Source organism: Lynx canadensis, chromosome A2 (assembly GCF_007474595.2).
Source record: "Lynx canadensis isolate LIC74 chromosome A2, mLynCan4.pri.v2, whole genome shotgun sequence".
Lineage (NCBI taxonomy): Eukaryota > Metazoa > Chordata > Mammalia > Carnivora > Felidae > Lynx > Lynx canadensis.
Genome location: NC_044304.2, coordinates 135,336,557 through 135,356,687, shown reverse-complemented (window position 1 = coordinate 135,356,687; position 20,131 = coordinate 135,336,557). Strand labels below are relative to the sequence as shown.

At 38.4% G+C, this 20,131-nt stretch overlaps 1 protein-coding gene across 1 annotated transcript in view; it reads right to left on the bottom strand.

Moving 5' to 3' along the window:
- Window positions 1-16,539, bottom strand: part of CFTR (CF transmembrane conductance regulator) — a 158,722-nt gene extending 142,183 nt beyond the window's left edge. The window contains exons 1-2 of the mRNA XM_032592502.1: window positions 16,391-16,539; window positions 12,130-12,238 (exon numbers count right to left, since the gene is read on the bottom strand). Of these exons, the coding sequence (XP_032448393.1) occupies window positions 12,130-12,238; window positions 16,391-16,539 (258 nt within the window). The remainder of the gene's footprint in view (window positions 1-12,129; window positions 12,239-16,390) is intronic.
- Window positions 16,540-20,131: the final 3,592 nt, after the last annotated feature.

The following is a 20,131-nucleotide window of genomic DNA, read 5'->3' as shown; positions in this document are numbered from 1 at the left end:
ATTTATTCAAGTTTAAATAACTTTCCCAGTGTCACACAGCTATTAAGTGGTAAACCTGGGCTTTGAACCAAACATTTGACTGCAAAGTCTTCCTCTTTATTCATAACCATAAATCGAAATGGAAATGTTATAACATGACTTGTTTATCTCTCAACTGACCATCAGTGCAAGGATTATGATTAGTTCAACATCAACTTAGCAAATCAAGTTATAAGTTTAGATAACTGTGATTTAAGATAAAGGCCACTTCTCTAGGACCCATCTCATGGACACATAATTTAAAAGTTTAAAGAGATCATAGACATTATACACTTACTACAGCCTCTTTTACTGTATACTCAAGGAAACAGAGATCCAGGAAAGTTATTTGACTTGCCCAAAGATCATAAAACAAGTCTGTGGCAACAGGGCATGAGCAAGCCCTTGGGAAGTTAAGAAAAAAATACCCCATCTTTGAAAAGAAAATACATACGTATATTTTTACCTTAAACATATTTTATTCATTAGTCATATTGGATACTGGTTAGCTACAAGAGCTAAAAATGCACCAAGTTCCTATCAGGAATGGAAGTCCTAGATGCCCTTATATCCAGTTTAAGTCTTAAAAACCATGATCACAAGGGCACCTGGGTGGCTCAGTTGGTTAAGCATCCAACTTTGGATCAGGTCTTGAGTTCAAGCCCCACTTTAGGCTCTGTGCTGACAGCTTAGAGCCTGGAGCCAGATTTGGATTCTGTGTCTCCCTCCTCTCTGCCCCTCCCTCGCTCACTCTCTCTCTCTGTCTCAAAAATAAATAAACATTAAAAGAATTTTTAATAAAAAAAACATGATCACAAACAATTCCCAATTTACAAATCAATTTTGTTCCAAAATTTCACATGGAAGAACAGGAGATGCATTTGGTTTTAGACACAGTATTCTACTGGACGTGATACTGAATTCCTAGGTTAGCCTTCAAAAGTACATATACCACTAAATGCTCCTGGAGCACCGTTCTGTTCAAATTGTTCACAAAAAACCAACCAACCTGTGTAACAAGTTTCCTACAGAAAAAGATGTAACATCTCCCTCTGCTGCAATCTTGGAAGAGAAACAGAGTGCCTTTTAACCATATCTTTGCCCTCTCCATGCATCCTGTCATCTGGTTCTCTCCAGTGGGGTCCTGGGAAGAGCACCACTGGAAGACGTGGAGAGTTAACACTAGTTACTTTGGGATTTCCCAATAAACCCTTAGCTACTTTCTCATCCCAGTGGGATTCCCGTCACTGTATTCAAGGGCTCATTGGCCCTCATGAATCTGCCCACTTCTCTTTTCACAACAGTATTCCTTCTACCAAGGCTTTCTCTTCTCCCACAACCCTGCAAGGCCTTCACCTGAGAGCTTTTAGAAATGCAGAATTTTAGGGTCTCACCCAAAACCTCCTAAATTGGAACCTACATCTTAGCTAGATCCCTGGGTCACTGGTATGCATATTAAAGTTTGAGAAACACTGCTCTAATGTCATTAAAAGAGTTAATATTCATTTTTATGTTTTTAAGTTTTTTCATATTATCATTAAGAAAAATTCAAACTAAAATGCTTTCTCAATGTGGGTCATTCTAGCAAAAATCAGATGCATTTAGTAATAATGTTGGCCCTTGTCTACCTAAATCAGAATCACCTGGGAACCTTAATGAGACTACTATTATCCCAAGGCCCATCCAAATCAATTAAATCACATATTTGGGGTGGGGCTTCTGGATACAGAAATATCCAGAAGACTGATACAGAAATGCCTCATGATTCAAAGAAATCTAAAGCCCAAGAACTTCCAACTCTTACCACAGGAACTGAGGGAAGGTGTAGATTGCCTTCATTCAGGTAGACAACACAAGGAAGTGTGTATTAGAGATGAGGGTTCTAGTAGTGAGTAGAAATGGGATATAGGGTGAGTTTAGGGAGTACAGCATGCAAGTCACTGCTGGGGTTAGAGAAGAAGCTACATATGGGGAGAGGTAGGGATGGGAAGGAAGAGGAGAAAGGGGACCCATCTAACAGGCATCTAGAAGAAGGAGATTTGCTGAAGATAGCTGTCCTTAGGTAACCAGTCATCTGAAAGGAACATACATAAGTCAGAGCCTAAGCCAGGGACCATCTGTGGGCAGAATTCCCTCAAACACTCTCCGTTTCTTAGCAGTAGGCTTGTATTCAAGTGCCTACTCAATGTCTTTGTTAAAACTTAAGGGACAGGGGAGCCTGGTGGCTCAGTTGGTTAAGCATCTCTTGATTTCAGCTCAGGTCCTGATCTCACAGTTGTGAGATGGAGCCCTGTACCAGGCTGCACGCTGAGTATGAAGCCTGCTTGGAGTTTACTCTCTCCCTGCCTGTCTGTCCCTCCCCAACTTGCATGTGCACTCTCTCTCTCTCTCAAAAATCAATAAATAAACATTTAAAAAAAACCATAAGAGACAAAAGATCGTTTTATGCAATACAGACCATGGGACTTGAGAACTCTATCAACATTACTACTAGGGCTTCTCCTTTATGTCCCTAACCTTCTTGGGGTCTAATGAATAGAACAGGTTTGACCCAAGTTGTACTGACATGCATCTCACTTTGATGATGGCAATATGCCCAGAACTGCCTAGGAATCAAGAAGGGATAACACTATTCTCTCAGCAATTTGCTCACAGTACTCCCGACACTTGGCTTGCTTCTCACTGTCCTTAACTGACTCTCATGCTCAGTTTTTCAACAGCCAGTTTCTCTTCTATGCTAGGAGTCTTAAATGTGAAAGACCATGTTGTATCTGGCTGCTGAGTCAGATGAAGAAAAAACAAGTACATAGTTAATGATGAGAGGCCATAGCTAATACGATTTAAAATTACATCAACTATTGTAGAGATACAAGCTCCTTGATGATGACATTTTCTTTTTTTCTTAACCTTTCACAGTCAAAAGCAAATCTTACACCACTTTTTCTATCAGTCCTGAAAACAACTGAGTACTCTTTGTGTCACAATTATCCTGATTTAGAGGGACTAAGAATGTACAGGTAATTTTGAAAGCATGTCCACCTTTTAGCAAGAGTAGTGTTCTAGCAATTTCAAGAATCCTCACTCATTTAATGGAATGAAAAATCCCCAAGCTGATACAAGCAGAGGAAAAAAAAGGAATGCCCCAAAAGAATACCATAAATACTAAGGTACTGGTAGAAGTTGCTTCAAAAGGCAGAGGTCTTATAATAATGGCTACATTTTCTACCCTTCTTTTCTTCTGTAAGTGACAAAAAGAATAGAAACAAGAGATTAGGTATGCTGAAAAGCTGCACTCGTCTTAATGACCACATGGTTATCTAAATTCTTTAAGAGTTACAGTGTTTAACATTTTCACTACTTAAAACTTCACAACCTCAGTGAGGTCTTTTCTCTGTGACAAGGGTGAGAAACCTCCAGTCTCACCACATTTGTACCATTGCCAATGTAAATTTTCCTCTCCATGCCTTCCCACCGTACATGTTTTCCTTGCTTTTCCCATTGGTTCTTTTCCTCACCAATATTCTGTTGGTTATCAGTAGCAGGTGAACTGGGGGAAGTAACCTTTGCCCTTTGAACGTGCTAATGGTTCCAGACCTGCAGTCTAGGGCTCATGTTTACTGGAGAGCACCTCATCCCTCACTCCCACTCAAGAGTAGTTAATACACCATGAAAGCCTTTAAGATTCCTTTTGCTGGGATATGTTTAAGTTTGAGAAGTTTAAGAATAAGCCCTTATCTACACCCATGCCATTCTTCTACCCCTTAATTTTGTTTTTAAGTTTGACCTTGGCAATACTGGCCCTTGGGTGGATTTGACACAGTTCCTTCTGGAATATAAGTAAAGGAGAAGATTCTAGTTTGTTCCCCTACTGGAAACTTTCTTCAGATTTTCCCCTGAGGTGACCCTGGAAGAACCCTCAGCCTTTAAGCTTCTGTTAACCTGTGTCTCCTAGGAAGATGCAAAAAACTCAGCAGACCTGAGGCTGGTTACTAGAGACACCGTTCTGTTGAGGACCTAAAGACAATCATTACAAATATAATTATATAACAATTATAATCGGATATTGTAGAAAGGTCACAGTCTTTGGGGCTAAAGAGACCTATCACTCAAATTTACCATATGTGTACTCTGGAAAGTTTCATAACTTCCTTCTCTGTATATTAGAGGTAATAACATCTGCTCCATGGAGTTACCAGAAGAATTCAATAAGACAATCTGCGTAAAGGACTTAATGCTGAACCTAGAATAGATTAGGTACAATAAATATTAAATTCAATAAACATTAAATTATATCAAGCCATTTTTTTGGTTTTGTACACATGACCAAAAAAACCATTCGATAAATATGTTCATGTATCACCTAAACTATCACATTTAAATGAGTGTTTTTGTTCTCTTGAAACTTTGATGCTGCTGGATAAATTATTTCACAAGGCAGGCAGAGCATAAAAGGAGCTCAATCGTTAGGATGTTAGGTTAATCAGTATTAATCAATGGTAGCAGTGTGTGATGGAGACAATGACTGAAGAGAATTTTCAGCTTCACCACAATCTCGATCATGACATAACAATTGTTTGAAGTGTCATTCACTTCAATCAACTATAACTTATTGAGAATGTTACATTCTTATGTATGTTCAGAGGGAATTGTACTTCTATACACTGACTCAAACAAATACACTATTGTCATTAAAAAAACCAACAAAAGATTTTTTAATAAGTCAAATAGAGCCAGATGCTGTGGATAAAACTGTTTCCCAAGTTCTGAGTACCCTTTCTGAGAAAAATCACCTCAATGACATCTTAAAAGATAATTAATTCTTGACTTGCCTTACTTATATTTATGAACCAAATATTTCCCTCCCTAAAACTGTTGTTGGTTTCTGTAGGAATGGACAGACAGACAGACAGACAGACTGACAGACAGATAGATACAGATGGGTGGATAGATGGATGGCAGATCAACTCAAAAGCCAGAAGAATTTTTCCAGGTGATTGTAAAGAGAATTACAAAACATTTTGGACCGAAATGTGACCATCTTTGTCATGATAAATTTTTAAATGTATTTTTAGTGGTATGTAAAAACTACAAATTCTTAAAAACATGCAACTTGACACTATGGCACTGTCAACTCTCCAATACATGGAGATCAATATGAATACAATACCTGTGAATAAAGATAGTACTTATCCCAAAGCAAATACTGTGCACAGCCCTGACTTAAAGGCTAAATAAGTTTTCAACTTGTCATGCCTTTTACAGGTTACAACTAAGGATTTGAAATGATGCTCTGGTGATGTAAAAACTAACATATCTGAGTCATATTTAATAGCACTGGGAAGCATCCCAGACTACATTTAAACACTAGAAAGCCAGGGGCTTTCAGGTACAGAGCTCTCTTTCTACTGATGAAGACAGAGGTGACTGAGAAAATATACTACGAGAGTACCTCGCTGCCAAGCTTTAAATTTTTTCTATTTTTCCCTGAAATTCAGCATGCAGGTATGATTGCAAGACATTACATTTATTCATATGGATAATTGGCTAAATTTGACCTGACATTGTGTCTTGATATCCTACAGTCAAATACAAAAAAATAAAAACATCAGCAATCTCATGTACTAGTAAGATAATGTGATTTGGGATCATAATAGAAAATAAGTATTTTCAAAGAAATTTACTAAACCTATTTATTTATTTATTTATTTATTTATTTATTTATTGCTGAACCCATTTTATTTATTTTTTTATTTTTATTATTTTTTTAATACGAAATTTCTTGTCAAATTGGTTTCCATACAACACCCAGTGCTCATCTCAACAGGTGCCCTCCTCAATACACATCATCCACCCTCCACTCCCTCCCACCCCCCATAAACCCTCAGTTTATTCTCAGTTTCAAGAGTCTCTTATACTTTGGCTCCCTCCCTTTCTAATTTTTTTTTCCTTTCCCTCCCCCATGGTCTTCTGTTAAGTTTCTCAGGATCCACATAAGAGTGAAAACATATGGTGTCTGTCTTTCTCTGTATGGCTTATTTCACTTAGCATAACACTCTCCAGTTCCCACGTTGGTACAAAAGGCCATATTTCATTCTTCCTCATTGCCATGTAGTATTCCATTTGTGTATATAAACCACAATTTCTTTATCCATTCATCAGTGGATGGACATTTAGGCTCTTTCCACAATTTGGCTATTCTTGAAAGTGCTACTATAAACATTGGGGTACAAGTGCCCCTATGCATCAGCACTCCTGTATCCTTTGGGAAAATTCCTAGCAGTGCTATAGCTGAGTCCTAGGGTAGATCTATTTTTAATTTTTTGAGGAACCTCCACACTGTTTTCCAGAGCGGCTGCACCAGTTTGCATTCCCACCAACAGTGCAAGAGGGTTCCCATTTCTCCGCATCCTCGCCAGCATCTAGTCTCCTGATTTGTTCATTTTAGCCACTCTGACTGGCGTGAGGTGGTATCTGAGTGTGGTTTTGATTTGTATTTTCCTGATGAGAAGTGACATTGAGCATCTTTTCATGTGCCTTTTGGCCATCTGGATGTCTTCTTTAGAGAAGTGTCTATTCATGTCTTCTGCCCATTTCTTCACTGGATTATTTGTTTTTTGGGTGTGGAGTTTGGTGAGCTCTTTATATTTTGGATACTAGCCCTTTGTCTGATATGTCATTTGCAAATACCTTTTCCCATTCCGTTGGTTGCCTTTTAGTTTTGTTGATTGTTTCCTTTGCAGTACAGAAGGTTTTTATCTTCATGAGGTCCCAATAGTTCATTTTTGCTTTTAATTCCCTTGCCTTTGGGGATGTGTCAAGTAAGAACTTGCTGCGGCTGAGGCCAGAGAGGTGTTTTCCTGCTTTCTCCTCTAGAGTTTTGATGGTTTCGTGTCTCACATTCAGGTCCTTTATCCATTTTGAGTTTATTTTTGTGAATGGTGTAAGAAAGTGGTCTAGTTTCATCCTTCTGCATGTTGCTGTCCAGTTCTCCCAGCACCATTTGTTAAAGAGACTGTCTTTTCTCCATGGGATATTCCTTCCTGCTTTGTCAAAAATTAGTTGGCCATACTTTTGTGGGTCCAATTCTGGAGTTTCTATTCTCTTCCATTGGTCTATGTGTCTGTTTTTGTGCCAATACCATGCTGTCTTGATGATTACAGCTTTGTAGTAGAGGCTAAAGTCTGGGACTGTGATGCCTCCTGCTTTGGTCTTCTTCTTCAAAATTACTTTGGTTATTCGGGGTCTTTTGTGGTTCCATACAAATTTTAGCATTGCTTGCTCTAGCTTCAAGAAGATTGCTGGTGCAATATTGATTGGGACTGCATTGAATGTGTATATATCTTTGGGTAGTTTTGACATTTTAACAATATTTATTCTTCCAATCCATAAATAAGCATGGAATGTTTTTCCATTTCTTTATATCTTCTTCAAATTCCTTCATCAGCTTTCTATAGTTTTCAGCATACAGATCTTGTACATCTTTGGTTAGGTTTATTCCTGTTATTTTATGCTTCTTGGTGCAAATGTGAATGGGATCAGATTCTTTATTTGTCTATCTGTTGCTTCATTGTTAGTGTATAAGAATGTAATTTGTATCCTGCGACTTTGCTGAATTCATGTATCAGTTCTAGCAGACTTTTGGTGGAGTCTATTGGGTTTTCCATGTATAATGTCATCTGCAAAAAGTGAAAGCTTAACTTCATCTTTGCCAATTTTGATGCCTTTGATTTCCTTTTGTTGTCTGATTGCTGACGCTAGAACTTCCAACACTATGTTCAACAACAGCAGTGAGAGTGGACATCCCTGTCATGTTCCTGATCTCAGGGGGAAAGCTCTCAGTTTTTCCCCATTGAGGATGATACTAGCTGTGGGATTTTCATAAATGGCTTTTATGATGTTTAAGTATGTTCCTTCTATTCCGACTTTTTTGAGGGTTTTTATTAAGTAAGGATGCTGAATTTTGTCAAATGCTTTTCCTGCATCGATAGACAGGATCATATGGTTCTTATCTTTTCTTTTATTAATGTGATGTATCACAATGATTGATTTGCAAATGTTGAACCAGCCCTGCAGCCCAGGAATGAATCCCACTTGATCATGGTGAATAATTCTTTTTATATGCTGTTGAATTCGATTTGCTAGTATCTTATTGAGAATTTTTGTATCAGGGATATTGGCCTGTAGTTCTCTTTTTTTGGCTGGGTCTCTGACTGGTTTAGGAATCAAAGTCATACTGGCTTCATAAAATGAGTCTGGAAGTTTTCCTTCCCTCTCTATTTTTTGGAACAGCTTGAGAAGCATAGGTATTATCTCTGCTTTAAATATCTGGTAGCATTCCCCTGGGAAGCCATCTGGTCCTGGACTCATTTGTTGGGAGATTTTTGATAACTGATTCAATTTCTTCACTAGTTATGGGTCTGTTGAAGTTTTCTATTTCTTCCTGTTTGAGTTTAGAAGTGCGTGGGTGCTTAGGAATTTGTCCATTTCTTCCAGGTTGTCCAGTTTGTTGGCATATAATTTTTTGTAGTATTCCCTGCTAATTGCTGATATTTCAGAGGGATTGGTTTTAATAATTCCATTTTCATTCATGATTTTATCTATTTGGGTCATCTCCCTTTTCTTTTTGAGAAGCCTGGCTAGAGGTTTATCAGTTTTGTTTATTTTTTCAAAAAAACAACTCTTGGTTTCGTTGCTCTGCTCTACAGTTTTTTTAGATTCTATATTGTTTATTTCTGCTCTGATCTTTATTATTTCTCTTCTTCTGCTGGATTTAGGCTGTCTTTGCTGTTCTGCTTCTATTTCCTTTAGGTGTGCTATTAGATTTTGTATTGGGGATTTTTCTTGTTTCTTGAGATAGGCCTGGATTGCAATGTATTTTCCTCTCAGGACTGCCTTTGCTGCTTCCCAAAGCATTTGGATTGTTGTATTTTCATTTTCGTTTGTTTCCATATATTTTTTAATTTCTTCTCTAATTGCCTGGTTGACCCACTCATTCTTTAGTAGGGTGTTCTTTAACCTCCATGCTTTTGGAGGTTTTCCAGACTTTTTCCTGTGGTTGATTTCAAGCTTCATAGCATTGTGGTCTGAAAGTGTGCATGGTATGATCTCAATTCTTTTATACTTATGAAGGGCTGTTTTGTGACCCAGTATGTGATCTATCTTGGAGAATGTTCCATGTGCACTCGAGAAGAAAGTATATTCTGTTGCTTTGGGATGCAGAGTTCTAAATATATCTGTCAAGTCCATCTGATCCAATGTATCATTCAGGGCCCTTGTTTCTTTATTGCCCATGTGTCTAGATGATCTATCCATTGTTGTAAGTGGAGTATTAAAGTCCCCTGCAATTACCACATTCTTATCAATAAGGTTGCTTATGTTTGTGAGTAATTGTTTTATGTATTTGGGGGCTCCTGTATTCAGCGCATAGACATTTATAATTGTTAGCTCTTCCTGATGGATAGACCGTGTAATTGTTATATGATGCCCTTCTTCATCTCTTGTTACAGCCTTTAATTTAACGTCTAGTTTGTCTGATATGACTACTCCAGCTTTCTTTTGACTTCCAGTGGCATGGTAGATAGTTCTCCATCCCCTCACTTTCAATCTGAAGGTGTCCTCATGTCTGAAATGAGTCTCTTGTAGACAGCAAATAGATGGGTCTTGTTTTTTTTAATCCATTCTGATACCCTATGTCTTTTGGTTGGAGCATTTAGTCCATTTACATTCAGTGTTATTATTGAAAGATATGGGTTTAGAGTCACTGTGATGTCTGTAGGTTTCATGCCTGTATAATGTCTCTGGTACTTTGTGGTCTTTGCAACATTTCACTCTCAGAATCCCCCTTAGGATCTCTTGTAGGGCTGGTTTAGTGGTGATGAACTCCTGCAGTTTTTGTTTGTTTGGGAAGACCTTTATCTCTCCTTCTATTCTGAATGACACACTTGCTGGATAAAGGAACGTTGGCTGCATATTTTTTCTGTTCATCACATTGAAGATCTCCTGCCATTCCTTTCTGGCCTGCCAAGTTTCAGTAGATAAGTCTGCCACTACTCTTTCTGGTTTCCCTTTGTAAGTTAGAACATGTTTACCCCTAGCTGCTTTAAGAATTTTCTCTTTATCCTTGTATTTTGTCAGTTTCACTATGATATGTCGTGCAGAAGATCCATTCAAGTTACATCTGAAGGGAGTTCTCTGTGCCTCTTGGATTTCAATGCCTTTTCCTTTCCCAGATCAGGGAAGTTCTCAAGTATGATTTGTTCAAATACACCTTTAGCCCCTTTCTCTCTCTCTTCCTCTTCTGGAATTCCTGATACAAATATGGTTCCATTTGATTGCATCGCTTAGTTCTCTAATTCTCCCCTCATACTCCTGAATTTTTTTTTATCTTTTTCTCAGCTTCCTCTTTTTCCATCATTTTATCTTCTAATTCACCTATACTCTCCTCTGCCTCTTCAGTCCGAGCTGTGGTCGCCTCCATTTTATTTTGCACCTCATTTATAGCATTTTTTAGCTCCTCATGACTATTTCTTAGTCCCTTGATCTCTGTAGCAATAGATTCTCTGCTGTCCACTATATTTTTTTCAAGCCCAGTGATTAAGTTTATGACTATTATTCTAAATTCTTGTTTTGTTATATTGCTTAAATCGTTTTTGATTTAAGTAGCTATCGCTACTTACTGGAGTTTCTTTTGAAAAGAATTCTTCCATTTCGTCATTTTGGGTAGTCCCTGCAGTGGCTCCAAACTACAGGGCACTTCCCCTGTGCTTTCCAGAGTAACTTGTGTTGGTGGGCGGGGCTGAAGTCAGACCTGATGTCTGCCCCCAGCCCACCGCTGGGGCCATAGTCAGACTGGTGTGTAACTTATCTTCCCCTCTCCCAGCGGCAGGACTCACTGTGGAGTGGTGTGGCCCCTGTCTGGGCTACTTGCACACTGCCTGGCTTGTGATGCTGCTTCGATGGGATCTGGTGTATTAGCCAGGGTGGATCCGCAAGGTGCACAGGAGTGGGAGGGGCAGGCTTAGCTCCCTTTGCTGTTGGTGGTCCCCTGCAGGAGGGGCCCTGCAGCACCCGGAGCGATGGATCCACAGAAGGGTTGGGTGTTTGCGCAGTGCAAGCAAGTTCAGTGACAGGGAACTGGTTCCCTTTGGGATTTCAGCTGGGGGATGGGAGAGGGATATGGTGCTTGCCAGCACCTTTGTTCCCCACCAAGTTGAGCTCTGTCTTCCAGGGCTCAGCAACTCTCCCTCCCGGTGTCCTCTCACCCTCCCCGCTCTCCAAGAGCAGAGGTGTTGACTTTTAACATCCCAGATGTTAAGTCCCACTGGCTGTCAGAACTCATGGAGTCCAGTCCCTCCGCTTTTGCAAGCCAGACTTGGGGGCTCTGTCTTGCCAGGCGGGCTGCCCCTCTACGGCCCCAGCTCCCTCCTGCCAGTCTGTGTAGCACACACCGCCTCTCCGCCCTTCCTACCCTCTTTCGTGGGCCTCTTGTCTATGCTTGGCTCCAGAGAGTCCATTCTGCTAGTCTTCTGGTGGTTTTCTGGATTATTTAGGCAGATGTGGGTGGAATCTAAGCCATGAGTGGGACGAGGTGGGCCCAGCGTCCTCCTACGCTGCCATCTTCAATCCCCAGTTTTTTATTTTTTTATTTTTTTAATGTTTATTTATTTTTGAGAAAGAGAGAGAGTGGGAGAGGGGCAGAAAAAGAGGGAGACACAGAATCCAAAGCAGGCTCCAGGCTCTGAGCTGTCAGCACAGAGCCCGATGCGGGGCTCAAACTCACAAACAGCGAGATCATGATTTCAGATGTCGTCAGACACTTAACTGACTGAGCCACCCAGGCGCCCCCCCCACCTTTTTTTTTTAATTTTTTTAATGCTGAACCTACCTATTTTAAATTATAGGTTGCCACCTGTGTTTCAGAACATCTTAATGCATTTTTACTTGTCTCTACTAGAGTTTTAGTGGTTTCTTTGTATTTAGAGTTGAATTAGTCCTCTTATCTGAACACCAGATTACCCTAGTCATAAAATGAATATAATTACTTTAGATTAATAAAATCATAAAAATGAATATACTTATTATCTATAATGAATTTACAAATGAGATCCTTACCCCTAAATATAATAAGAGTCCATAGAACATAAATCTCCAGAAAAAGCATCGCCGAAGGGCATTAATGAGTTTGGGGTTTTTCTTTGATGCCAGTTCTCTGTCCCATTCTCTGCAAAAGAATAAAAAGTGGGACTAATAAGTTGCATGTACAAATATTTGAGTTGTTTTATTTCCCTTAACATAGTTTTATTCTCACAAAGACATCCAAGGAGATTAACACAAGTGACTAAAGAGACAAAAAAAAAAAAAAACAACAACCTTGTGGAGACCTTCCAACACCAACACTCATCAGATGTTTGGCAGAATTTGATGCTTCACTATGTATCAATTTTCAAAGAGTTGACTTCATGACAAGCCAGATGTGATGGACAAGAGGCAAGCCCAGAAAGTTCTGGGCTTCTTAAAGCAGTGCCAAGAAATGGATTAGTAAAGTATGACTCTTAGGAATATACATTACTATGCTTGGGACAGAGTGAAAAATAAACAAAAATGTAACTTTTTTTCCTCTTTGCCTTTTGATCTTTACTTGTTTAGGAACTGTAGTAGATTTTACAAAATTTAACTGTCAAAAAAACAACAATATAAAAAGTCAGGTGAATTTTTCTGTTATTTAACGTTAGAAAAGCCTGTCTGAATGACTCTGTTTTTAAATATAGGGGTATAAAACAAATCTTGTCAAACATCGTTTTCAACTACTAAAGTCATTTATTAGAGTAAAAGTCTTTAGAAAATTAGAACAGAATCAAATTCTATATTTTCTGGTAGGAATAGAAACCACAGAGTCTGAAAGAAGGTGGTATCAAAGAAATGTTTTCTTTTAAAAACTGTAAGTTCATCTGTGGATTATATTTACATTATTGCCACTTCTGTTAATGAAGGCCCTCTTTCTCTTCCCAAGTTGTTAAAATATATCTCTGAATGTTACCCTGATATTCATTATTAAACTGTACAGAGATGAAAAGTTTCATAGGCAAGAACCAGACAAAGGGTTTGCATTTCATTAAGAGCTCTTTCCATTATTATTCTTCTACCATTACCAGAGCTGGTTTTAAGTTACTCCAAAGGAAGACCACACAACTGAAATTTGAGGGCAAACCTGGCAGTCTGTGCATGGACACTGGCTTCCCCAAGAAGCTTACTACCAACAAGGCCTAATCGCCCTATCCCATCTATCTACTCTTTCACTTACATGCAGGGCCTGCCTCTTGTCCATATCATTCAGTGACTCACAACAGGGTAAGAAGCTAAATTTTTAAATTTTATTTTGTATTTTTAATTTTTATTTATTTTTGAGAGAGAGACAGACAGAACAAAAGCGGCGGGGGCGGGGGGTAGGGTAGTGAGGTAGACACAGAATCCAAAGCAGGCTCCAGGCTCCAAGTGTCACCACAGAGCCTGACATGGGGCTGGAACTCACGAATCGTGAGATCATGGCCTGAGTCAAAGTTGGACGCTTAACCAATTCACCCAGGTGCCCCCAGCCTTTCTTCCAAAGGAAGAATGGGTCAGATGAGAAAGTCAGGAAAGAAAGGTGGTACACAGACCAGAGAAATGGTTTCAAGGTGGGAAGAAGAGGTCAGCATGAAGTCATGTCGGAAGATGCCATTTTATTTGACATTAAGAGACCTCTGGTGACCCTGATTGATGTCATTTTGGCACCATGGTAGATGTGGAAACCATATTTCAGAAAGATGAGATGAAAAGGAAAGGTGAAGAAGTGGAGAGACCAGGAGAGCAGAGAAATGTTAGCTGTGGAAAAGGAAGAAGAAGGAGGAGGAGGAGGAGGAGGAGGAGGAGGAGGGGGAAGAGAAGGAAAAAAGAATGGAGTAGCAACCTGAAGGAAAGGCAAGGTGGGATAATTTATTTTAATGGCTGGGATTTGAACATTTTATAGCTCGAGAGGAGTTAGCAGGGAGAGGAGGTAGTGTGGTTTCAGTAGCACCACAACAGACCCAGTAAGAATTTCAAACACTGAGAGTTAAATCATGAAGGAAGAAGCCCTATGCTTATCAAGTTTGTAGCTTCTCATGGAATGGGTGTGCAGTTTGCACATAGGAGTGATATAGAGGGTTCAATGCCACAGCCACAAACTGAGTCAGATGGGCCAGTGTGCCTCAACTATGTGGTAACCACCTAAGGACCTTTGTCACAAGGAAGTTATGAAATGTGAGTCCAGGTCACTTTCCAAGGGTGCAGAGGTACAAAGTACTATATATACATGATATATCACTCTTCCAAAATGTTTCAATAAATTCTAAATAACAATTTTATTTTTCAAAAAAAGAAATAAATATGGTGAAAAGAGATACAAAATAAAGATAAAAGAAAGAACTTATGGACTTATGCTGGCACAGAGTTATTGAATTGAAAAAAAATAGTTATATTTTTAATTGAATTGATGTGGGGATACAATAAAAACAGGAAGAACAATCTTAGGTCAGATAATCCTACAAATTCAGGTGTCCTCTATTTGGCCATAAATGAAAATAGAACTGGAGTACACAGATTTTTGTTAACCTAGCCCTTCCTTGATTCATCCTTCCCTTAGCATCTATTCAGAACTAAGATATTCAATATCTGCTTTATTGTGAACTTGCTGGTACACCTACACTGTATTGTGTTTACACATTTTATCTCTGCAACAGTGTTACAGGTTTTCATATAATGTTGGTCATTGCACATTCAATTCCCATTCATTCAGCAATTGTTTATTGAGCATGTGCTATATGCCAAGCCCTAGTCTAGGCACTTGGGGATACATCATAAATAAACCAAACCAACCAGCCAACAAAAATATCCTTGCTTTCATGGCACTTATACACACTAAGTGCTCAATAACAGGAATTGGTCCTTCATCTTGGAAATATGAATCTATTATTCTCACTAACCTAATTCTTTGAATAAAATCAAGAAAAAATAAGGCTGAATATCTTACTTTGCTTTGAAAATATTTTTTATAGGGAAATGAGTTTAGTGAAAGTAAGGTAAACAAATTATGAGTCTCAACTTTTTTGAGGCAATAATTTACTAGATACTTTTTCTTTTTTCTTTTCTTTCTTTTTTTCCTTTGGTCTAAGGTCTAAGGTCTCTAGGATTTTTCACATGTGGCCAAGGAGAAAGGACTCTTTTCTCCGTGATTTGTAAAGACATGAGCAAAGAGTTCTAAGGACCCACTGCATGGAGGAATCTGGTCTGAGATAATAAAACCAGCACAAGTAAATGCCATCAAGTGGCCCATGAGTCTCTGGTTCCACTGAGTCTCTAATGCCAGTTCTCTACCTAGGTCCCTTCACACAGGTAGGATACACAAGCCAACAATTTCTCTATATTTACTTAAGTTAGTTAATTGGGTTTCTGTTGCTGGTAATCGAAAGGATTCTAATACTCTTAGAACAGGGAACTCTGAGAACTTTTCTATGGGAAGCACTGATCCTGGGGAGGCTATAAGTACAGACCTGCATTAGAATCTTGGCTTTGTCAACTCATTAGCTGGAAAATTCCAGCATCTCTCTGAGCCTCAATTTGCTCCCTGCAAGATAGAGATAATGAGGTTTTCCTCCAAGAGCTGAGAGGAGATACTATACCTAGCATTCAATATGTACTCAAAACTATGAAATTTGGGGGGCTCCTGGGTGGCTCAGCCAGTTAAGCGTCTGACGTTGGCTCAGGTCATGATATCACAGCTCGTGAGTTCGAGCCCCACATTGGGCTCTATGCTGCCAGCTCAGAGCCTGGAACCTGCTTCAGATTCTGTGTCTCCATCTCTCTCTGCCCCTAACCCACTCATATTCTATCTCTGTCTCTCTCAAAAATAAATAAACACTAAAAAAATTTTAATATGAAATGTTTACATTTCTTTGATATCCAATAGCCATAACCTTAAGATTTCCAAGTATGTACACTTTTATTCACATATTAATATTTGGGAGGCAAATAGACACAATTTGCTTCATAGATATTACTTCAGTCTTCACAAAATCTACTTAATGTTCTTTAAAGACAGATAATGTCTCAGAATTATTTCTCAGAAAAAGTAATTTATCAGGAATATGGTTAGTTTTTAAACCCTTCATTGTTTAATTTTTGATTGGTGAAGACTTCAGCAAGAAAATAAGATGCTCCTATTGTAAATATGCATTTTGAGAATTAAGACATCTAAAAGATTGGTTCTCTATTCTCTAGAGTATTAATATTAATAATTAATAATAATTAACAGTATTAATTTCTCTTTTCAACTAGTGGTCAATGTGTATGAACATACCTTTCCAATTTTTCAGATAGATTGTCAGCAGAATCAGCCGAAGGGATCTGATAGATGTCTGACAATTCCAGGCGCTGTCTGTACCCTTTCTTCAAAATTGGTCTGGTCCAACTAAAACAAAGAGAAAAGGGACAAATGTAAATATCCATGTGATCTGGCCTCCAATATAGACTTGGAATCTGATATTGTTTTAGTTTTTTTTCAACGTTTATTTATTTTTGAGAGACAGAGAGAGACAGAGCATGAGTGGGAGAGAGGCAGAGAGAGGGAGACACAGAATCCAAAGCAAGCTCCAGGCTCTGAGGTGACAGCACAGAGCCCAGTGCGAGACTCAAACCCACAAACCATGAGATCATGACTTGAGCGGAAGTCAAACACTTAACCGACTGAGCCACCCAGACACCCCAACTTTTGAGATTTTATTCCCTTTGTTTTATTGTAATTTAATTATAAGTTTATATCATTTAATTTTTAATACTAGTTGTACTTAACAACCCGCTCAAAACTTTCCTAAAAAAGTTAACAACCCATACAGCTAGGCAGGGCCAGTGGCAGAAGATCACTGCCAGATGGTGGAAAGACTTGGGACAAGGGAAATGGCATTGAGGACAGAAAGGAAGGGGCCTACAGAAAGTTTAGTAAAAAGGAAAATATACTCCATCTATCAATAAAAATTACATGTTCAATATGTTTGAAATTATTAAATTATGACACTAAATTTACAAATAAACAGAATTTTACTATCTGTAAATTCCAAATATTATAAGGAAGTTGTAGGAAATTTAAAAAATAAACCTTTTCATCTCTCTTTAAAAAAACTTAAAACATACATCTTTTGGTCCATATCAAAGACCTGATGACTATTTTAATAAATGAGTTTCCATCTTACTTTAGTAACCTTTTGTGGGGTGCCTGGGTGGCTCAGTCAGTTGAGCGTCCAACTTCAGCTCAGGTCATGATCTAACAGCTCGTGAGTCCAAGCCCTGCATCGGCTTCTGTGCTGACAGCTCGGAGCCTGGAGCCTGCTTCAGATTCTGTGTCTCCCTCTCTCTCTGCCCCTAACCCACTCACATTCTATCTCTGTCTCTCTCAAAAACAAATAAACATTAAAAAAAATTTTATTCAGTAACCTTTTGTGAGCTGCCTCTATATCAAAGACCTGATGACTATTTTAATAAATGAGTTTCCAGCTTACTTTAAAGTAACCTTTTGTGGGCTGCCTCTATAAAAAGCTTCCTTACAATTGCACCAAAAGGCATAAAATACCTAGGAATAAATCTCACCAAATAAATTTCACCAAAGAGATGAAAAATCTACACACTGAAAACTAAATAAAGCTTATGAAAGAAATTGAAGAAGACACAAAAAAATAGAAAAAGATTCCTTGCTCCTGGATAGGAAGAACAAATATTGTTAAAACATCGATACTACCCAAACCAATCTACATATTCAATGCAATCCCTATCAAAATAACACCAGCATTCTTCACAGAGCTACAACAAATAATGCTAAAATTTGCATGGAACCAGAAAAGACCATGAATAGCCAAAGCAATCTTGAAAAAGAAAACCAAAGCAGGAGGCATCACAATCCCAGACTTCAAGCTATACTACAAAGCTGTAATCATCAAAACAGTATGGTACTGGTACAAGAACAGACACTCAGATCAATGGAACAGAATAGAGAACCCAGAAATGGACCCACAAACGTATGGCTAACTAATGTTTGACAAAGCAGGAAATAATGTCCAACGGAATAAAGACAGTCTCTTCAGCAAGTGGTGCTGGGAAAACTGGACAGTGACATGCAGAAAAATGAACCTGGACCACTTTCTTACACCACACACAAAAATAAACTAAAAATGGATGAAAGACATAAATGTAAGACAGGAAGCCATCAAAATCCTCAAGGAGAAAGCAGGCAAAGACCTCTTTGATCTTGGCCATGGCACCTTCTTACTCAACATGTCTCTGGAGACAAGGGAAGCAAAAGCAAAAACGAACTACTGGGACCTCATCAAAATAAAAAGCTTCTGCACAGTGAAGGAAACAATCAGCAAAACTAAAAGGCAACCACTGGAATGGGAGAAGATATTTGCAAACAACGTATCAGATAAAGGGTTAGTATCCAAAATCTATAAAGAACTTATCAGACTCAACATCCAAAAAGCCAATAATCCAGTGAAGAAATGGGCAAAAGACATGAATAGACACTTCTCCAAAGAAGACATCCAGATGGCCAACTGACACATGAAAAAATGCTCAACATCACTCATCAGGGAAATACAAATCAAAACCACAATGAGATAACTTACACCTGTCAGAGTGGCTAAAATTAACAATTCAGGCAACAACAGATGTTGGCGAGGATGCGGTGAAAGAGGATCTCTATTGCATTGTTGGTGGGAATGCAAGCTGGTGTAGCCATTCTGGAAAACAGTCTGGAGGTTCCTCAAAAAATTAAAAATAGAACTACCCTACGACCCAGCAATTGCACTACTAGGTATTTATCCAAGGGATACAGGTGTGCTGTTTCAAAGGAACATATGCACCCCAATTGTTATTGCAGCACTATCAACTATAGCCAAAGTATGGAAAGAGCCCAAATGTCTATCAATGGATGCATGGATAAAGAAGAAGTGGTATGTGTATGTATGTATATATATATATATATATATATATATACATACATACATACATACATACACAATGGAGTATTACTCAGCAATCAAAAAGAATGAAATCTTGCCATTTGCAACTATGTGAATGGAATTGGAGGGTATTATGCTAAGCGAAATTAGTCAGAGAAAGACAAATGTCATATAACTTCATTCATATGAGGACTCTAAGACACAGAACAGATGAACATAAGGTAAGGGAAGCAAAAATTATATAAAAACAAGGAGGGGGACAAAACATAAGAGACTCTTAAATATGGAGAACAAACAGAGGGTTACCGGAGGGGTTGTGGGGGGCGGAATGTGCTACATGGGTAAAGGGCATTAAGGAATATACTCCTGAAATCATTGTTGAACTATATGCTAATTTGGATGTAAATTAAAAAATATAAAATTAATAAAAAAAAAGAAAAGAAAAAAAGCTTCCTGTGTAGTCTGTCCCCATTTTAATATGATATTACACCTTGATATCTAGGCTTGATTATCCAGGGTTCCATAGCCCAGCATCATCAAACCACATATATTCAGTAGTATTTAAACTCAAGTTAGCCATTCATAATTATTAATAAAATTTAGTGTTTCCTGATAAACTTACCACAGTAAACCCATATTTGTATCCTGAAATAGAAACTTGGCTTAAAGTGAAGTATAAGAACTAAACTCAATGACCTTAGGCTACCTAGCAATCACGAGAGTTACTCTAGAGAAAAAATTTATTCTGTGAGTTTAAACCTATAACATTGAAAGAAATTTCTGCCCCAACAAGTTCTCTTATTTTGTATTTTAGAAATATAAAAACAAAGGCAAAACAAAACAAAAAATTCCCCCAGATATCTACACATAGACAGTCTATGATATATTAGCTACGGCAAACTCCAGCCACCACTCCTTTTGAATAATCTTAAGTAGGTTAAACATACTTAGATGGAATCTAGGAATGCCCAGTCAGAATTTCTACTTCCATATTTCTTTCATTAGAAATCAATGAGTCTCCAAGTGGTTCTGGAAGCAAAGCAAGTGCGCCTAGAATAACCAACAGCAATAAATCCTGTTCCTTCTCCTCT